The following is an 18,385-nucleotide window of genomic DNA, read 5'->3' as shown; positions in this document are numbered from 1 at the left end:
TCTGGACCTGTTTGTTTACCTACACCAGCGAATTGTTGGAGATGAATTTTTTTGGGGAGTTAGATCCTTAGGAAACAGGAATGTCTAATAAAAATGTTGTACTGCTGAAATGCTAACAGTAACACATTCTCACTTCCTGAGTTATCAGTTCTCATTATTCAAAATCATTAACAAGTTAAATAAGTTTCATTTACAGGGTTGGACAAGACTTCCCTCAAAAATCTTTGGTGCACTTGATTACACTTCTTTCTGCATCTATGCTCTTCACCTTAATTTTCTAAGCCTTTTTGCTACTAACATATTTCCTACTACTATGACTGTTCCTCTTCCTTCACATCAAATGCCCAAACTATCTTGTTTTTTACATCTTCATATATTTTTATCCTCAGGAAATATTGTAAAATGGTCTTCCCAGCACATTCCATCCTCTTCAGCATCCCCATTTCCTTTGTATGTACCCACATTTCTGCTTGATAAAGAAATAAGAGCCTTATCCATACATCACTGATTTTTGCTCATTTACTAAGTCATACTCCTATTTGCCAGTACACTGTATTCCAGCAAACTTCCCATTTCATCCAGGCTATTTCTACTTGCTTTTTCTTCCTGCTCTGTCAGTACTAGTGTAACAACCATGGTTCTACCATCCCTTCATAACGAACTGTTCTTATCTTGGGTGTTCCTTACTCCATTTCCATCTAGCAATTCTGAGGATGTCTTACATGTACCATTTAATCCGTAGTACTACTACTGCATCCACAAAGCCACTTTAATTATGTACTTTAATGTCACCATAAGCTTCCTTTTGCTTCCATTAACTGTCTTTCCACTCTTTAGTCACTTCAACATTTTCAAGCTCTACTCAGTTCATCCTCTTACACAGATCACTGATCAGTAATGGACACCATTTATCTCAGAAAATACTCCTACCACTGTTGTCACTAGAACTTGCACTAGGGTAAAATGCAAGCGCTGTCACTGAGTCTCTCCAGTACCCTTAATTTCATAATGCTTGTCTAACTGCTTGACTTGGTCCTCCATTAAATACCTTTTCACGATCCACAAAGAACATACAAAAAGTGAATTTTTCTGTGATAAGGTAATCTTGGCACTGCCATATTGAACAGACCACTTTCCTGCTGAATTCCCTTGCATGCTGGCAGACTTATAACTGTTTGTTTTTAACAATCCTCCTTGACCTTTCCTCTAGTATCTTCTATAGTATACTTTAACAGCATGCTCCAGTAGTCTTCTTAATCCTCTATTTACTTTTTACACTAATGCATCCACTTCTCATTTTTATACTACCATCATAATATTCTCCCATCATCATATGTTCATGTAATTTAATCAGGTCATCAATAGTTGGTTCTCCACCCGATTGTCGCAAAATCACCCGTTATTCTTGATGGTCCTGGTAACTGTCCATCTTTCATGGGATCTTGTAATCTATTCAGATGATACATTCTCCATATTACAGCAACCATCATTTCTCTCTTCTGACCTTTTACATATTTTTGCCCCTTTTCATCCTGTTTTCTTTTTACTCGGTCACTCTGCTACTGCAAACATGCTCTTCTTTCCTATGCTTGGATGAAATTCCAATTTTATTTCCATTTAATTTTCCTCTTTGCCTTTTGCTGCCTGCCTCTTGGCCTTCATCTTACCCTTTTATGCCTACCTATCTTCTTTGTCTGTCTTCTGCAACACAGTAACGGCCCTGTTCTTTTCCATTACCCTTATATGTCTAAGACTGACTGTTTAAGCATGAATCGTATGAAAAATTATCAAGAAATATGCTTCACAATTATTCATAAACACAAACCTCTAGTAGCTTTTAGCAAGGGTTCCCTGAACTCTAGGTCGGGCATAAATAGCTCTAATATATATTAAAACCATGGCTATTATTCTATGTAGAGTTATTTGATATGATACACTCCCAGTCTTTCTTTTCGTTCTCTTACTACAACAGAATTGTTTAAAATTTTTCATTTTTTTCTTATTTTATAGATATTAAGTATAATTCATAGAAATAACAAAGCCCACAACAGACACGAAAATTTGCAATATCCATTAGATGAAAATTAAAAATTATTTATAGGTATCAACTGTAAAGGGAAAATAACCTATCCTCAACATACAAACACACCTACTTAATAATTCTTAAGGGTGCTATTCATGAAAAAGAAAATTTCTGAAATTATCCTGGGTACGAACTATAATGAATACACCCTGCTGGGTGGGTCCTCCCTACAGTGTGCAATGAATGTGGTACTTGAGATTCTTCACAGCAACTCAGCAGTCTTCAGTTACGTTGCATATTTTCTTACACTTACTATCCATTCCCACTGGTCTCCTCCAACTTAGCTGTCCAACTTTTTTTAACTTACTTTAATTTTCATCTCTTACATTTATTTAAAACACATAATTTGGGTGACACCTATGAGTCTATAAATGTAATTCGGTGGTCTAATTAGACTACTTTATGTAAATTATTATTATTAATATAACTGACTTTACCTAAATTACAAGTCCTGAAAGGCACTTGCTTTCATCATAAAAATTATGAGATAAACTGAATAGTTCTAAAAAAACTTAATAACAAAGTCTCTCCAAATGATCAAACAGCACAATTTTCAATTTATGTATTTTGCCATCATGGAATGAACTGAAACCCAAGTCTGCAACACTAGTCTTAGCAGCAAGTTTGGGAAATCACAAAGGGCGTGTCATAAAACACTTGCCTGACTGGCAATCTGACTATGAAAATTTGCTTAAACGAAACAGGTTCAAATTATTATTAAAATTATTTTTAACTTGTTCAATGAGTCAAATTTCTGAACTCTTATAGGCTTGACATGAAGGACCCTATTTTAATAACACATGAACACTGGAGCAAGTAAAGTTGAATTTTGGGAGCTATGTGAGAGGAGAACAAAGAACATGAATAAGTGGAAGACAGTAAGCAATGCCGCTGGGGTTGAAGGGACTCTGCAATGAACCTTCAGTACTACCTACAATCTGCTGCACAAGGCATACTGTAGGCTGTATCCTCTACAGGAGGAGCATGTGGACAAAAAAACGTGATTCCTTACTGATGCTATTCTTTTCAAAATAAAAATTGCTGTCATTATTAAATTCATAAAGAAAATACTTGAAGAATATTTCAAAAAATAACATTAAAACTACACGCATCCATAACATACCTTCTTGATATTGATAAGCTAAGAAAAGGAACAGGTGGGCAATGTTAAAACAATTTGAGTAAGATTATGAATTACCAAAAGTTTCATACCTTGATAGAGGTCTGTATATCCTTCAGGCTGTTGGATAATTTTCAAGAAAAACCTTTCGATTCTATTATCTGCAGTCAATTTATAACTCCTGCAAAGATCCTCAAATGGTACAACTTGAGCAAATCAACCAGTTTACTGCTTTTCATGCAAAACTGACCACATTCATGAACTTCTGAAATAGCAAAACATATAGCTACAAAAGCTAATGAATGCAATAATCTCTGCTTGAACCAAAAAATATAATATGCAAAACAAAAGTATGTCTTGCTAACTTTCCTACACCTCACTAAAAACTCACCTCTGATTTTTTAAACAATAGAGATAGTAATAACATGCAACAGTGTACAAATAAAAGCCCATGTACAGGGCCAACTTTTTGTTAGGTCGAAAAACTGATGTAATAAGAACGTATAGGAATTTCGCTCCTATTAATTTTGACCTGAAAAAAAAATGTCAACTTCCACCGGTTTTCTTCACGATAAACACTTACCAGCTTAAAGGGGCTGAATATTAATGAATCTTTTCTGCTGGACTAAACTCACCATTGCCATTTCTTTCTGCAGTACAAAGTATATCATCATACCAAATGTGGATGTTGATACCATCATTGGGCAAATAAAGACTCCCACACAGCATCAGACTTGGCTAATCTATGTCAAAAACAGCTCAAAGGAAATCTGAAATGAAAACTTGGACAGTTCAGCGACATTCTTTCCATCTACTGTGCTACAAAGCCTGCCTCAATTATCAACAACTTTTATAAGCCTGCCTCAATTATCAACAACTTTTATAACTCCTTCCTTTAAGAGGCAGATCTAACACTTCCTGGACGGTCAAGACCCACCCTTTTATTTTCTTTTCCATTATTATTGTTTTCTTTAAGGCCAGGGTGGAAAGGGGAATTGACTTCCCTCACCACTGGCCTCAGCACTTGAAAAAATAGAGTGCTGTACATAAAAAAGCAGACTAAAATTTTAGCATTTCAATGATAAAAAAGTTTATTACAAGAACAGTATAAATCTAAGTGAGGAAATAAAAAAAATGGGTAAAACCATTAGACACCAAAAGATATTAATGCTGCCTTCTGTGGACGGTTGAAAAATTTGAACAGCAGCATGAATAGTATATGTCCAGATACTGTATATAAACTGCTACCCCATAAATTCAGTCTAGTCCAGCAAGTTTGGAGCTCAAGAGAATATATTGATTACTAAAGATAATTTGGCTATTTATCCCACAGTTATGAAATTCACTAACAAAATTTTCCAATATTGGTGCAGACAATGATTCTTTTACCAATGAAATGTTTTAATGACAATTTATACAATCTAACGATGAATAGTAAGATATTAGTAAAGTAATTCAAAGGGATGGGATGAAACAATATGCATCAACTTGCAATACAAGAGGGAGACGAGAGTCTTACTGAGATTCTGTAAATCTATGAGGAAAGCCTGAATCTGCCAAACAACCAAAGTAACAAAAGAAAGTATCAAATGGAAAAGTCTCACATTGTGTAACTTTTACAAGTTAGTTTATACTATTAAAAGGACAAGAATAACATGAATAATTTATTCCAAAAGGTAACTGACGAGGAATGAGCATCATGGAAAGTGACAGGTACAGAATTAGAGTAATCCACAAAAAGCAAAATATGAAATTCAGAATAACCAAACCAAATGAGACATGAGATAAATTAAATAACAATCTTTAAAATACAGAAAGTAGGTACACATTTTGAGGGAAGAATGTGGAGTTTTCATCATCCACAGCTATTTTAAAGATGACAAGGTAAAACCTGGATATGGAAAGCATGAAATTTAAAACTTTACAGTGGATATGCAGGTATGTGTAATGGGTAATTTTAGTATACAGGCACAAACTTTTGGACTTAAAATTTCTTTATCTTTCTGTGATATCCATGCTGATGTTTTGGGTGCCTGCAATCCAGAGGGTTTGGTTCTTTTCAATAGTTCAGCCTCTGTCATGACAGGATGAGGAAAGGATATCTAGAAAATGTTTCCCAGTACTATGAAGAAACAGATCCCAAGAAAGATATTGTGCTATATTATTACAGGGACTCGAGTGCAACAGATTCTGATACCTGATAGCCATGCCATAACCAACTGTGATGAGTCTAGGGCTCTGCATGCTTTTATGCAGGTTTATAATCATCCATGAAATTTGGAAGAGGAACACTTCCCAGCACCTTGCAATAAACCTCAGTACAAAAAAAAACACTAGTCAGCAACTGTCTGAATTGTTAACTTTTCTGTTCTGGTTGCAACAGGCATGCAAGGGATGTGAAAATTTCTAGGGAGACGTATTAAGTGCAAATATACAAATGATCTAGCACATGTGACCCCCCAAAAGTATCAATATCGGTAGAAATGGTGTTGAAACATTCACCTCCAAACCATACTCAGAAAATTCTGAATTACGAATAACTTAATTAGTTCTTCATAGAACACCTGACATTCTAATACAGTATTTGACTTTTTATGCTAAACAAGAAGGATGTGTCTTTGTAACAATAAATTTCATCTTGTCACCCTCTTGACTGTTCTGCTTTTCATCTTGCACATAATGGTAGGAGAATCACAGCCACTAAAGCAAGTTCAGGATAAAACAGTTAAGAGATTTACCTTGAAATTTTTCTTTTGTGTTGACAAGACAACCATTCTTTTTTAACAGTGAAATCATTCTTGTAATCATCAGACTCCTTTACAAAATAATGCACTGGATGATCAATGTACAGTATTCACAATCTCCCAAAAACAAAACTGACTTTCACATGAGCATAACCTATTCCAGAAGAAGATGGCCTTCTGGGTGATCTTATTATGCGGATTGTAATGAAGATGAACACCCTGAAGCATCTTGCTCTTACCCATACCCACAAAAAGCAGGAACTAGCAAAGGTGCTATCTAAAATGCTCTCTACTCTAAATGGGTCTCAGTTGGTGCAGAGACAAAAATCTGGTTGTGCTGGTTACGCCAGTCGATAGCTTACCTGATTAATTCCCACTCATGGAAGATGAAATTGTCATCAGGAAGATTATCATCAATGAGAAATCCTTTGGAGAAGCTACCCATAAGGTTTTATATGGTTCCCTGGAAAAGTTCTGTAGCCCAAGAGCAGGCTCCCAAGTGAGGAGTCTATCTGCACATCACGGTATCTGTCTCAAGGACCCTTGAGGCTCCTGAGAGACTGCAACTTACTGTCACATTAAAAATGATACCCCAGACCCTTTCAAGCTGAAGAAAAAGATGACCAAATGCCATAAAATGACTTGGAAGGCTGTTACAAGATCTTCTGAAACAATGAACTTTTCACAGCACTTTCTATACAAACCACAAAATCTTCATCTCTTTTCTATGCTTAGGACAAAAATTACACTTGAAGCATTCTCCTAAAATGTTTGAACATTTTCATAGGATATAAATACAATATCTTTTTGAAAAAATACTTTATTTACAGTAAAAATGGATTTGTACTTTCGAAAAATAGTCTTATAAAAACTATAGACGAAACAGGTTTTACCCGACAAAGTCATACTTTGGTGCACTGGCTGATGAACTTATACTGCAGACATTATATATCTACTTCCTGTGATGAAGAGCTTACATACTGTTCTAGACTCTCATATGATTCAAATGAAGTGTTTACTCTAAAAATGAAGTTTCAGTTAAAGCAAGGTCTGGCTGAGGAAACTGGACAGCTAGACAGAAATTTACTAAAAAGGTAAAGGGGAAAGAATGTGAAGTGAAAGACAGATATCATCTTAAAAAAACGCAAATGAACATACCTATAAACAAAACCATTTTATAAAATTTTTCTTTGTTTCCAACACAATGACAATTAAGCCACATATTTACAGAAATCATCACATGGAAAAGCCAGAACTTGGACTGAACACATTCATTTTATACAAAACACACAGGAGGGTGAGAACAAACTACTGCCCCTGTAACATCGCTGTCTTTCTTCAGTTTTCTCATAACGAGTCAATAGTGGCACCATTTTTCATTAAGAATCAATAGTTGCACTACTTTTCATTAAGAAAAATTCCTTGGTTTCATTTCTCAGAGTAATCTTTTGGCAACTCCTAGAGGAAACAGATGAGCCACTATAAATTCACTCTCATCTACTAATGCTACCAATCAAACAAATTCATTAACTGTCAGAATGAATTGAATGCATTTTTTCGTTAACCCTTTCCATCTTGGAAATGGTTATTTGCAATTATCTGACACTTTTTCATCCCCCATATATCTCCAGCTCATTCTTAATCCACAGCTACTATAAAGATCATTGGAAACTGTAATAAGACACCAATGTTAAGTTCTTCAGTTATGTCAGTTTACACTAGCAGCTGCAGACAATATGTAGGGCATTTGCAAAGTCAAATGAGAATGAGGAATCCAACAGTTTAATTAGTAATACAATCAGGATGCAAATTTATAAGGAACAAGACAAAATGAGTCTTGACTCTCGGCAAACAGCCACAAAAGAGAACGGTCATTGTGAAATAAACAAACAGAACCAAGAAAGGCTAAGACTAGTACAACTACAAATGAAAATATGAAAATAAAGTGAAATAATGAATAGGCAAATAATCATATGTTTGAATAAACTGAATACCAATTGTCACAAAAATTAAGACAAAATGACTTGGCACTTTGGCATCAAATCACAATCATAAGCATGGTAGGATTTCTGATACCTTGGTGATCTACAATAGTTTGAAACAGGACTTGAGAGTGAAGTACAGAGTTGCAACTATCTGGATGAATTCGAAAGAGACTGATGGATTAGTGGTAAAAACAGTATCCCTTTACTATAGATGGGAAACATTCATGGCATATAATGAAACATCTGTTCTTCTGTGAGCAGAAAAACCATAGGAATTTACAAAGAAAGTATGGGATATCTGAACACAGGAAACTAAAAATACTGAGATTCATGACTTGGATAACACATTAAGAGCTCAAGATTAAGAGAGGGAGAGAGGCAATCAGTTAGAAAAATGGCAGAAAGCAAACTAGTGGGAGAGTCCCTTAAAATCATGGAGAGAAAGCATACATAAGGACCTGGGCCGGATGGAAATTCAAGTATGTTGAACAGTACAGAGTAGTGAATAGATCTCATTGGATGCTAACTCCTATGCAGTGTGACATCTTGATGATAAAAGGTTAACAATGATGATGGTCAGAAACTTTTGTTCCACATTATGTAATCTTAACAAGCCCTGCATTATAAAACTTCATTAAATTTTTCCTTCCTCAATCATATGCAAAGACCCATACATCACTTGAAGTGCCAGGACACATCAGTGTCGCCACTCAACTTAAATGGCACATCAAAGATTGCATCACAGCAGGATAACAGTACTCCACTGTATCAAGCCAACAAGAATCAAGAGGCTGCATGTCACTGTGCATGTGCATCAACAAAGACCTATGCAAGTAACGATTACAGCATACATCATCAGCTCACTTTATTCTCATTTCCTTTTACAGTATATCGAAAGACGAGACAAACGCATGAAAATGCTATATGAGGTTTTCCTACTTGGTTGTAAAATGCAGGGACAATGCAGCTAAACTTTAGGCAATCAGAATCACCAACTGAAGTTCTTTACAAGTTCTGCAGTGGGTCTAGAGATTAGCCAGAACTAAAATGCAGGACTGCACAGCTCAACATAAAAACTTATTTGTCTCTGTCTGTGACAGAAGCTACCCTGCTACACTTGCTTTCACATTGACCAACACACCTACATCCTCGCTTCAAGATGAATACTGTATAGTCGTCTAGTCACCATCTGCAAGTTTCAATCTAACAAGAACCTTTCATTATCGTCCACAATGTCTGCAGTGGATAAGTATGCAGCTCACTCAGTAGTACATCAGCACCCTGATTCAAAGGAGTACCACACTGAAGTTTGGATAGAATATACTTCCAGAAGAAAGCTGCCGTGCCCTTGCACCTTCACTTATTAAACACACATTTAGGTTTTACCACAACTTCATTTACTGTAAGCATTTACCATTTTATTCATTAGCTGTCCTTTTATTTAATTAGGCTTTTATAATTTCTTGGATTTTTTTCCAAGAATGGGCATACTTTTTGTGGAAACTCACCCACCAAATGAATGGCCCTACAAATTTTTTTCCATGAGAATGTGTACACAAACACACATAACACACACTGAATAAGAGAAAAATGGCTGATGAGTGTGGGACGTTCAATAATTGTCACCAGGTTATAACTGACAAATAAAGAAAATTGCATTAATAACTGTTATTGTAAATATAATGAACTGATAGGTTCCAGAAACGCTGCGTAGTCTGTATTTGCAGAATCAACCCCAAACATGAATTTTTTCAACTTAGCTGTTTGTTTCCATCCTTAATCATGAGTGGTTAAGGCATCTAATATCCTCTTGATTTATGTATTCGTGATTCTGATATTCTGAACGGTTTATAAGTTTACTCATACCAAGACAAACGATCAAAAAGCTCATCATTACACTACATGTCAGAATTCTATAGTCAATGTTTCAGCTTTTCAATTAGCATCAGTGGGCCTTGCCACAAATGCAAATCTCATGTGATTTACTTATAAACTACCTTTTTTTGGGATGTCCTCGTCCACTACATTACATAAATGTTAACACAGAAAAACCTGACATGCATATTTAGAATGGAAAATGCCACATTAAATATCCTTAAATCTAACAGTATTTCTTAAACTAGGCATTTTCATACACATACAGAATAAGCTTTTCATCCAATACTTCTCAGTTCATTTCATAAGCCACAAATTCATGAACAATAATCACTTCAGGAATATTATTCCCATTCGATATGAGGAACAACAGTTTTCTATGCATTAGCAATGCGGAGAGACAACAGACTTAGTCTGCAACAAAACAAATTTGTTATGCAACATGCTTCTGTGAAAAAATTAATTTAAATTCGAGAGATTTAAATATCAATTAGTTTCAATTTTCTCAAATTATAAGGGGCATTAATTAACAAGAAGATGCTTTCTTACATCCCTTCTCCTTGTAAGCTCATCATCTGAAACAAGATAACTATATTTTTGGTTCTGACAACCCATCAATACTGTCTGTGCCATATGCATCTTACATCTAGCAATAGTTCACTTTGAGCAAGTTATACAAAGTTTTTCTATAACATAACATTCATTTTTGTCAGGCATTCCCCAAACATACATCATTGGAATTTCACTGCTAGAGTTGGATGAATGCAAATTTATGTTACCATCATCTGAAAGAGTTAATTTCAGAATTGTACCCCTGACATAACATATTTTCAACTTTTTTCTTTTGCTTTTGATGAATTCTTTTTCAGAAGTTCTGCTGCTATTTTCTTTTTATCTTCCATTTTCTGTTTATCAGTTTCTCTCTGACTAATTGTTTGTTTTTTCAAAAGTGCTTCATACATGATTTCCTTTGTCAATTTTCTTGGAGGAACATAATCGTCTTCAGCTTCACGTACAGAACGACCAGGACCGCTGGATTTTTTCTCCTGACTATCTTCCTTCTTCTTACGACCTCTTCCTTTGGCTCTCGGTCTATCAACATGAACTTCAGGACCACTACTGCCCTCAGAAGGATCTATTAACAATGTCCGTGAGGGTTTTTTATCAGGAACATTTTTATCAACGTCCTCCTCCTCTTCTACATTTTCATCCAAAGATTCTTCTGACTCTTGTACTTTGCGCCTCTTTGCTGGGGGTTTCTTTCTTACCACATTTCCAGATCTCTTTAATGATGCACCTTCCTTGACACTTGGTGGTTCCAATCCTTTTGCTTTTGCTATGGCATCTTGCATCCGTTTACTGTGAACTCTATCATCTTTCACTAGCTTGATATTGGTGAAGAATGAGTCAATTCTCATTTGGGTAGTTTTTACTCCAAGCTTCTTCATAACTGGGAGTAGAATTTCATCAGCTTTGGCTCGATTCCACCCAAACTTCTCCATAGTAAAGAGGCGAAGTGCATCTACATTAGGTACTGCCCATGAGAATTTCTCCTTGGAATCATCGACTTCAGGTTCTAAATAAGCTTTGAATATCTGATCTGAAGGAAATGACTCTGGCAGATGTACTTGAGCCATTTTCTGCTTTACTTTAGATAAATAGATTGCAGACACATTCTTATGAGCAACATTCCACCACTTTTTGAAGGCTCGAAGGCAATCTATACCTTCTCCTGGGAATTCTGTTAACAATTCCATTGCTGATACTGCTCCAACCGACTCGATGCCCTCAGTATAATCACTGCCAGTAAGAAGAGCAAGAGTTATCATTTTTTCTCTATTCAAACCCAGATTTGCTTCAATATTATCTATTTTAAAAAACTCGACATGCTTCGTCTGATTGAAGAAATTCTTATAAACTTTTTTGCCTCCAAAAAGAAATATATCAGAGTCATCCGTTATGGTTCCTGACGTTAAATTGACAGCATCTAGAAAAGCACACTGAGCTTCTGCTTCCATTGGAGCAACAAGATAGGGAATGCCAAAAAGCTGTAATAAGTGCTGGGATTCACCGTACATCTGGTCATTCAAATTAGATGAAATTCTTTCTACTTTTTGAGCCTGGGCGACTAAAGCTCTTTGTTCTTCAGCCAATTCCCCTTCCAAACGTTTGAGCTCATCTTCCGAATATTCAAGAGGCTTCTCAGGTTCAACAAAATCCTCATCATTTGTTTCACTTACATCTGCGGCTTTTTCTTGCAAATTATTTGGAGCCGATTGAGAAATCCCATTTTCTGAAACATTTTCCTTCTCCGTAATTGCTTGAGACTCAACTTCCTGATTATCTTCCTCACTCTTTGTATCATCATTCTCCAAAACTATTCCATTCACTTGTGATTCACTCTCCCCATCACTACTGCTTCCATTCTGCTCCACAGAATCATGGTTTTCTGGTGAAACATTCATTTCTACAGTACTGGATGGTACATTAGGTTTTTTGACAGGTAAGTCAGAGTTTTCAATGACCTCCGTACTTTTCAAAAATTTGTTTTCTTCAACACTCCCAATCCCACTCTGCAATGAGCTAATGTTTGGTTCTTGAGCATCAGTTCTAACAGTGATCTCTTTCATGTGATCAGCTGTCTTATTTGATGGTTTGCTTTGGCCAGGAATATTTTCAGTGCTGACAGTCTCACTTTTCTTCAAGGCATTATTTTCCTTGGGTGTTCTACTGTTATCAATATTTTCTGTTTCAGAGTCACTATCTCCACTGGAACTCATCATCTCCACATCCTCTACTTCAGCTTCATCATCATAACTAGATGGAATGATATCAGGGCTACGAGTCCTTCTTTCGGGCATTTTTGAAGTTTCTTTTCTTTTAAACATTTCTGAGTCACTATCATCACTAGAACTCATGAGTTCCACATCAGAATTTCTTTCTTTCCCCAATTCTTTATTTGCCACTGGCAAGTCTTCAATTTTCTTGACACTTCCTGGATTCTGAGTTGCTCCTAGAACATGGGTCTTATTTAAAATGTGAGAGCCGCTGTCATTCCCAGGTTGCACATTTATTTTTAAACCAGATGCTTTAGAAGCTGTGGCAGCAGCTGCCTGCTTACTTTGAACATCACTGTACCTTGACAATTTTCTTGTTATAGCTTCAAGATTTGAATGCCTCTTCTTTTCCGGAGGGAGCTTGGTTTGTAAACTTGTAACTTTCTCAGGCTTGTTTGAAAAAACATCTGCAAATATATCATCTTCCATCTTCAAAGGAGCAATATCAAAATCTAATGATATAGAAATACCCTTAGACTTATCACTCACAATCTTCCTGCTACTTTCCTGATTTGCTGCACCCATATTTCGACTATCTACCAAGGCTTTCTTAGGGGAAGTCTTACTGTTACTTGTGTGGACAATATCATCTAATTTCTGCTGCATGATCTTGATCCATAAGCTGTTGTTTTTGGTCTCTAAGACTTTCTTTACATTATCTTCAGTCTTTGTTTCCTCAATGTTTTCAGTTGCTAAAGTACCTGGACTGTTGGGTTCAGAGACTTCTATAAAATCACTGTCATCATCAGATGAATCTGCATCTGGATTAAACACAAAACCTGGTGCCTTTCCTGATGTTGACGGTCCATCTGAACTGGCAGGCATTTCATTAGTGTGTTCACTGGGATTCCCCTGTTTAATAAGGGTGAGGATCTCTTCCTGCGAGAGACCATCATTGTCTAACAATGAGCTTACAACTTTCAAAAGGGCTTTTCCATCAAAGTCAAGTTTATCTTCACTCTGGTTCTTTTCATCTTTATTCTTTGAATCAGGAAAACTGAAGTAATCATCATCGTAATCAGAGTCTGATTCAGAATCTGAAAAACGCCTTGATTTTACAATGCCTTGTTTTTCTAACTCAGTCAAAAAATCCCTCTCAAACTCTTCTCTGCTCCTTTTCAGTGGAGTTTTCCCTTTAGAATCTTGCTTCAAAATGCTTTCTTGGATACCAGGTTCATTTTGGGTTTCGTTTATTTTCTTGATAAAAATGGAGTGGGCAGAATCTTCTGAGGCAATGCGTTGTGTAAGACTAACATGCTTCTCAAGCTCACCAAACATTTCAGCTTCCATTTCTGCCGACTTCTTTTTCTGCATTTCAGACCGAATATTGTCAAGGGTTGACTGAAATTTGTATCTTTTCATTAACCTTTCCATTTGAAACTGAGCAAAATTTTTAGATTCCTGAGGCATTTTATTCAGAGTGCTCCATGAATTTTCTTTACGAGTGTCCTGGAGCTCACTCAAAATTTCATGTTGAGTTTCAAGGGGAAGGGCTTTGAACTCCTCGCTTTCAAACTCAAACTGGTGAAGATTTGGGAGCCTGTAACTCTTCATAACTGATTTATTCTCTTCTGCTGGTTCAGATTTAATGAGGTCTTTTTCTTCTTCAGGGAGTGGAGGTAATTCAAAAATATCCTTTTCGATCTTTTTGGGACGAACAACATGCGCTGCACTGGGTCCAGGTCCACTCTTACCAAGAGCTTTTCTAACAGCCTGACTTTTCAAGAGATTTGAAAGGAGTCTTTCTCTCACTTGTTTTGCCTTGCTGGCTGCTACTTCCCGTCTAAGCCTCCTGGAAGCGAGAGTCTGTTTTTTCAGGTGTGGGACTCCACCATCAAATATAAACACAGGCCTAATGCGGTAGAAAAGAAGTTTACATATGCGATGAAACAGAGTCAACAAATGGGCATTTGCCACAGCAGAACCACCTGGTCCCCTGAATCCTCGCACTGCCTGGTGGAGCCAAATGGACACATCGACTCCTAATATCCTCTGTTCCAATGTTTCCAGAGGTACTGGTACCCCAGAACACTCAACGAGCTTCCACAGCCCTTTAACTCCCATGATTTATTTGTAGTGTCACAGATATCAATTATTAGTGAACTATACAGTACTGTAATCACATAAAAAGAAATGTGAACTTTAAACAACAATATCACTACAAGAGTAAGGGGAATAATTTATCTACAGAAGTTATACTGGGGTACCCAACACAAACCTTAGTTTACTATGCTAGGAACATCACAGTGGTAAAGTATTTCACTCTGCCCATATCAAAATGCACCTTGCTTCTCTCATCTGCACCTGTTACGCTGAACATTCTTCAAACATTAGCGGCAACAAAGCTTAAACTGCTGGAGCACCATTCCCATTTATCCACACCTAGAAGCAAGGAAAAGTTTGATCATTGAAAAGGGACATTGAAATATTAATAACTGAGTACATGAGTATTATTGTTTCATTGCTAATGTCTGCCAATATGACTTGTAAAGACAGAACAGGAATATTCTGTCAGTTAAGGTAATATGCAAATAAAGAATTTACTAGTCTGGGCAATACAGTAATGCACAGACCTGACAAAAAATAAAAAACCAAAGAAATACTCTCACCCAGAAGCAAATCACCTTGTATAATGACTGTATCTAGAAAAATAACTAATTATTTATTACAGTTTACCTAAATCACATGAGCAAAGGCATTATGAATATCTAAACCTTTCTGCTAATTAATATGAATCCTAACATGCAAACCACTATTTTATAAAAGGCTTCCACTGTTGAGCATTAGTACTTTCATACAATACATACAAAGGTAACAATAAATAACGTACCACAGTGGAAGTGAAAAAATTGTGAATTACAATAATTTTTCTGGAATTGGGAAGCCTCAAGAGTTACCATCTTCTTTAGCACAGGAACTTGAACAAAAGTTTGAACAAAACTCATGCACTACCTAAAAGCTCTTGCAATTGTGCCTGAAATTCTCCTTTTTATTGAAGTATGGCAGCTCTTTTTCATGAATTTATTTTGTTGCTTTTCTTTTTGTTTCCTTCATCCACCCTTGCTCCTTATACTATCAAAATGGCATGAGAAGAGTGCAGTTCTGAGTGTTGTTCTCACCCCAGGTCCAATTAAGGACTTGGTATAAAACTGAAGACTACTACCATGCCCCTCTGGTTTGATAAATAACAGTTTATGTGCATAATGGGTGCCATGTTTTGCACCATCTCCTTGAGGATGATTGTAAAAATATAAACAAACGACAGTAAATATCATAAACATACACAAAATCATAGAACTAAAGGCAGCAAATATCCCAGCTCGTGACTGGTGGGAAACAAGCTGTGATATAGTCTTCAGTTTTACTCAGTGACTTATAGATCACTTTGTTGGATTAAGAGGAGGGCAGATAAGGGCCTACCCATGGTTAGGTTAGGCCAGGTCAGGCCAAATCCCCATATTTTACCAAACTCCACTGGGAAACCCCATTATTATTCTTAAACGCTGAGGGAGGTGTGTTATGGATTAACTCAGTGTTTTCCACAATAATGAAGGGAGAAACTGAATATTATTACCACAGCCTGGTTCCTGCCAGTTGCCGGCCAAAAAATGTACAGCCTTTTGTTTATGTTTTTATTAGGCCTATGTTTGTGTCTTTTGTTTCTGTTTGCATTTATATTTACCATCTTTTGTTGATGCTTTTATGTTCATCCCCAAAGGACTGGTGCTGAATTTCCATCTTGAATTCAATAATGGACGACTGGCCTAGTAAAATGTCCCAGTAATTCTAAGTACTAGCTCCGCGCCTGTTTTTATCTTGGAAACTGGTTTTTTCTACACTTTTAGGGCTTCTGATACTGGTGGTGAGTTTGTTTGTTGTCGGCCATCTCTGCTCAACAGTACAGGGGGACTGTGGGAATTCGGGGTTTTGGGTGGGGGAGAACACATGTTTACGTTGGGGAGGCGGTCTCTGGAGGGCAAAAACGAGAGAGAGCTATTTGCCAAGAGTAGGGAATTAAATGTATTTCGCCGTGTTTAGTACTGGCATCGGGGAGATGGAATATCCCTTTGCCGTGTTTAGTACTGGCCCGGGGGGGGTTACCCATACGTTAACAAGTTATTGCACTTGCCAGACGGGATATGAACCGTTCCAAACAGACGTACCCGTGCTCCATCTTGTGAAGATTGCGTATGGAAACCCTTGCTGGATGGACTTCAGGGGTTAATTACATTCGTGCGACAAAAATTGAAGATAAATCCATAATTAGCAACCAAAAAACTGTAGAAAGAGTCAAGTTAGAAGGAAATTGCCGCCGTGGAGCTACTACTTAGATCTACCAATTTCCCTGTTTATTTTCTTTTATAAAACAAAATTACAGAATTTCATGTGGACCTGTCATGGAGGTTTAGACGTGAATTACCTACTTTGTTACTTTGAAAAACTGGAATAGGCCTATGCTAAGCTAAACACAACCAAATTAGCCTAGCCTAGGTCACATCGTGAAAAGAGTACATAAAATTATTGCAAAATATCTACATGAAACAAATATTGCCCAGCAGAGTCAATACAAAAGATGAAAATGAGTCTGACTAAACACTAGTTGCGTAGGCCTAAGTTACGACACGACTGTATGTAGTAGGCCTAGACTAGGGCCTACCTGACATCAACAATTTTAGCCCAAGTCTCTAAAATAAATAACAAATAACCTACATAGGATACCTATATATAATTGCACACAAAAATACGACATTTTAAATGGACAATTCTTTTTAATATAAATACAAATGGGCCTAGCAAGTCAATTTCCATACAAACGCAAACACCATTAGGCCTATATGCCAAAACCGGGGGGACGAAATTAGGCCGATAGGTGATTATTTGAGACAATTGTGGAGTACATACACAAAGCTCATTATAAAAGATGCGAAAATTACTCACCAACAGGCCAGACAATATTCCGTTGATGAGGTTTTCTGTCAAAACGGGAGTAAAATAGCTCTCAGTCCACAAAGAGGTTGTCAAACGCTGTGTTATCCAACGCTACTCAACACAGGTTAGGTAACGTTGACAGAATAGTAAGGTGAAGCCTGTCCTTTGTAACGGCACCTCTTAAGTCTTCTTCACATCGGCTCAACTCTCTAATTATTTTGAGTTTATACTATTCTACGCCTTTCTTCGCTGTATTCTGGACATAAAATCTAAATTAAAACAGACATTTTTCCTTATTATCACATAAAACAAAACCTTATATCACAATTTCCATCCCTGTCTTAATGCTTAATGGCAATGTGTTGGTTTCGGTTCTAAGGAAAACTGCATGCTTTTTACTATTTCTTCTTGCATATCAATGTAGCAGTAATCAACTATTATTTTCTGTAGAATTTCAATTGTTTCAATTGCGACTTAACTATACTGAGGATGCCGCCCTTCTCGTAAGTGAGGATTCATCCCATCTCTCACTTTATTTTTACATTTGCTGTGCATTTGGTTGTTTCTATTACCTGACCGTAAAACCAGTCTTCTCCTTGTATAACCATACTTTATACCACCAGTAATTTCTATATCCTATCCTGAACCTGCTCCTTCAGATGTGATATCATATCACATATATATATATATATATATATATATATATATATATATATATATATATATATATATATATGTGTGTGTGTGTGTGTGTGTGTGTGTGTGTGTGTGTGTGTGTGTGTGTGTGTGTGCGTATGAATGTTTCTTATATT

At 36.6% G+C, this 18,385-nt stretch overlaps 1 protein-coding gene across 3 annotated transcripts; it reads right to left on the bottom strand.

Annotated features, from left to right (window-relative positions):
* Nucleotides 1–3,295: 3,295 nt before the first annotated feature.
* mus201 (rad2 superfamily protein mus201) lies at nt 3,296–17,718 on the bottom strand. 3 transcript variants are annotated; one of them, XR_010853524.1, is made up of 4 exons: nt 17,583–17,703; nt 14,863–15,026; nt 3,839–3,973; nt 3,296–3,468 (listed from the first exon to the last, which is right to left on the bottom strand). XR_010853524.1 is itself a non-coding variant. In XM_067106406.1 (2 exons), the coding sequence occupies exon 2, from the start codon at nt 14,706–14,708 to the stop codon at nt 10,638–10,640; it is 4,071 nt and encodes a 1,356-aa protein (XP_066962507.1). In that variant the 5' UTR covers nt 14,709–15,026; nt 17,583–17,718; the 3' UTR covers nt 6,752–10,637. The 3 variants fall into 3 exon arrangements, 1 of the variants encoding a protein (XP_066962507.1); XR_010853525.1 differs by lacking the exon at nt 3,839–3,973 and having other exon boundaries at nt 17,583–17,713; XM_067106406.1 differs by lacking the exons at nt 3,296–3,468; nt 3,839–3,973 and having other exon boundaries at nt 6,752–15,026; nt 17,583–17,718.
* Nucleotides 17,719–18,385: the final 667 nt, after the last annotated feature.

This window comes from Macrobrachium rosenbergii, chromosome 7, assembly GCF_040412425.1.
Source record: "Macrobrachium rosenbergii isolate ZJJX-2024 chromosome 7, ASM4041242v1, whole genome shotgun sequence".
Classification (NCBI taxonomy): Eukaryota; Metazoa; Arthropoda; class Malacostraca; order Decapoda; family Palaemonidae; genus Macrobrachium; species Macrobrachium rosenbergii.
This window is presented reverse-complemented; position numbering and strand designations above follow the sequence as displayed.